This window comes from Juglans microcarpa x Juglans regia, chromosome 2S (assembly GCF_004785595.1).
Source record: "Juglans microcarpa x Juglans regia isolate MS1-56 chromosome 2S, Jm3101_v1.0, whole genome shotgun sequence".
Taxonomy (NCBI): Eukaryota; Viridiplantae; Streptophyta; class Magnoliopsida; order Fagales; family Juglandaceae; genus Juglans; species Juglans microcarpa x Juglans regia.
This window is the reverse complement of record NC_054597.1, coordinates 3654317-3656178: the sequence shown is the minus strand read 5'-3', so window position 1 is coordinate 3656178 and position 1862 is coordinate 3654317. Positions and strand designations below refer to the sequence as shown.

At 34.5% G+C, this 1862-nt stretch overlaps 1 protein-coding gene across 1 annotated transcript; it reads left to right on the top strand.

Annotated features, from left to right (window-relative positions):
* LOC121252140 lies at positions 1-1152 on the top strand. Its single transcript, XM_041151623.1, has 3 exons — positions 1-318; positions 404-784; positions 1099-1152. The coding sequence occupies exons 1-3, from the start codon at positions 1-3 to the stop codon at positions 1150-1152; spliced, it is 753 nt and encodes a 250-aa protein (XP_041007557.1).
* Positions 1153-1862: the final 710 nt, after the last annotated feature.

The window sequence follows — 1862 nt, the reverse complement described above, 5'->3', positions numbered from 1 at the left end:
ATGGATGAGAGGTGGAGAAACATTTGGAATCTTGAGGTTCCAAATGTAACAAAGCTATTTTTGTGGAAGGCTGGAAATAACCTACTGCCTACAAAGGAGAATTTGTTTAAAAGAAAGGTAGTTGAAGACAAAAGATGTCCAGTTTGTAGTGCAGAAACAGAAACTATTATGCATGCTTTATGGGTTTATCCAGCAACCAATGACATATGGGCTGAGGTTAGAGGTTGTGTGCAAAAATGGGGTAGAATAGAAGAGGAGTTTCTGTTGTTATGGGGAAAGTTAATGGGAAGGTTGAGCATGAAGAAGTTAGAAGATATGGTTGTTTTACTCAGGAGAGTTTGGCTGCGCATGAATGAGTTTGTTTTTTTATAAGAATCTAGGTTGTCCTAAGATATTGGTGAAGATAGCTTTAAAAGGTTTACTCGAGTTCAAGGCAGCTCAGATTCTCACAAAACAAGTGGTGAAAGGGCAAAACAGTAATTCAAGGAGTGCTATGAGATGGGAGAAACCAGAGAGTGGATGTGTGAATGTGAACTGGGATGCTTCATTAAACTTGAAAGAGAGAAGAATGGGGGCTGGGATCATAGTTAGAGATGAGAAGGGAAAAGCTATAGTTGTTGTTTGTGATCAGAAGGCCAATGTTGACAATCCAATGGTGGCAGAATGTTTTGCTTTGAGGATGGTTGTAGAGCTTTGCAGTGAACTTAATATACACAAGGTTGTTTTTGAAGGAGATGCAAGAATTATCATAGAGGCAGTGCAAAGTTTTGAAGAGGAAAGTTCTGTTTTTGGTTCTTTAATTGATGATATAAAGTTCTTTTTTCAAAATAGATCAGATTGGAAAATTCAGTTTGTATATAGAGAAAGAAACATAGTAGCTCATACCTTAGCTAAGTCAGCTTTAGCTTTGTTAGGAAAAATAATTTGGATAGAGGATGTACCAAATTTTGTTGCAAGAAGTCTGGATAAAGAAAAAAGTTGTATTACTTGACAGTTATAAATGAAATACTAATGTATTGTTCAAAAAAAAAAAAAAAATCCAAAACTAACTCTTCTATCTTTTCACTTCTTTATATTTATCTCTTGGCTTATCTTTAGTTAAAGTTGTCGAGGCTTGTTGATCCAAATCAGTTGGTTGATTTGTATTGGTAGACAATGTCTCGATAATATATATATATATGTGTATATATATATATATATACACACACACAATTATCTACACACACACACATATGTATGTTTGTATGTATATGCAAGCTATTATATCTGGAAAACCAAAGGATTGGGGATCATGATGGATTGTTAATCAGATAATCTTCTTACGACTTGAATTTACTTTTTCAACCACTTAGAAAGTTATGATGACCGTAAAAAAACTCTCTGTACAACCAAAATCATCTTCAAGCAACAAAACCATCAAGACCCAAAACTTCCAACCTTAATTGACTAAAACCAAATCTAATATGGGGTCTTTGGCTCAAAAGCTTTCACCTCAAAAGAATGAACTTTCTACATCTTTGAAAAAGATGTGAAATGAAGAGGTGAGCTGCCACGTGCTCAGTAAGTATCAAATTAATGGGAGTGTGGGAGTTGATAATTTTCTTGACTATAAGAGAGTGAATAAGTTTCCAATAAAAAATAATGTGAGCAATACAATTTTATCTAAAACAACATGTTCAACCAAATATCATATTTAAGGCCACATGATAATAAAGAAATCACGATTATACCACAAAGATATCATCCCACGAGAGGCATCAATATACCATGAATATATCATGCCACAAAGACATCACGCCACGAGGGGCGTCAAACATGTCAGAAAGACATTGATATCATGGGCTCAAGAATAAATAATATGC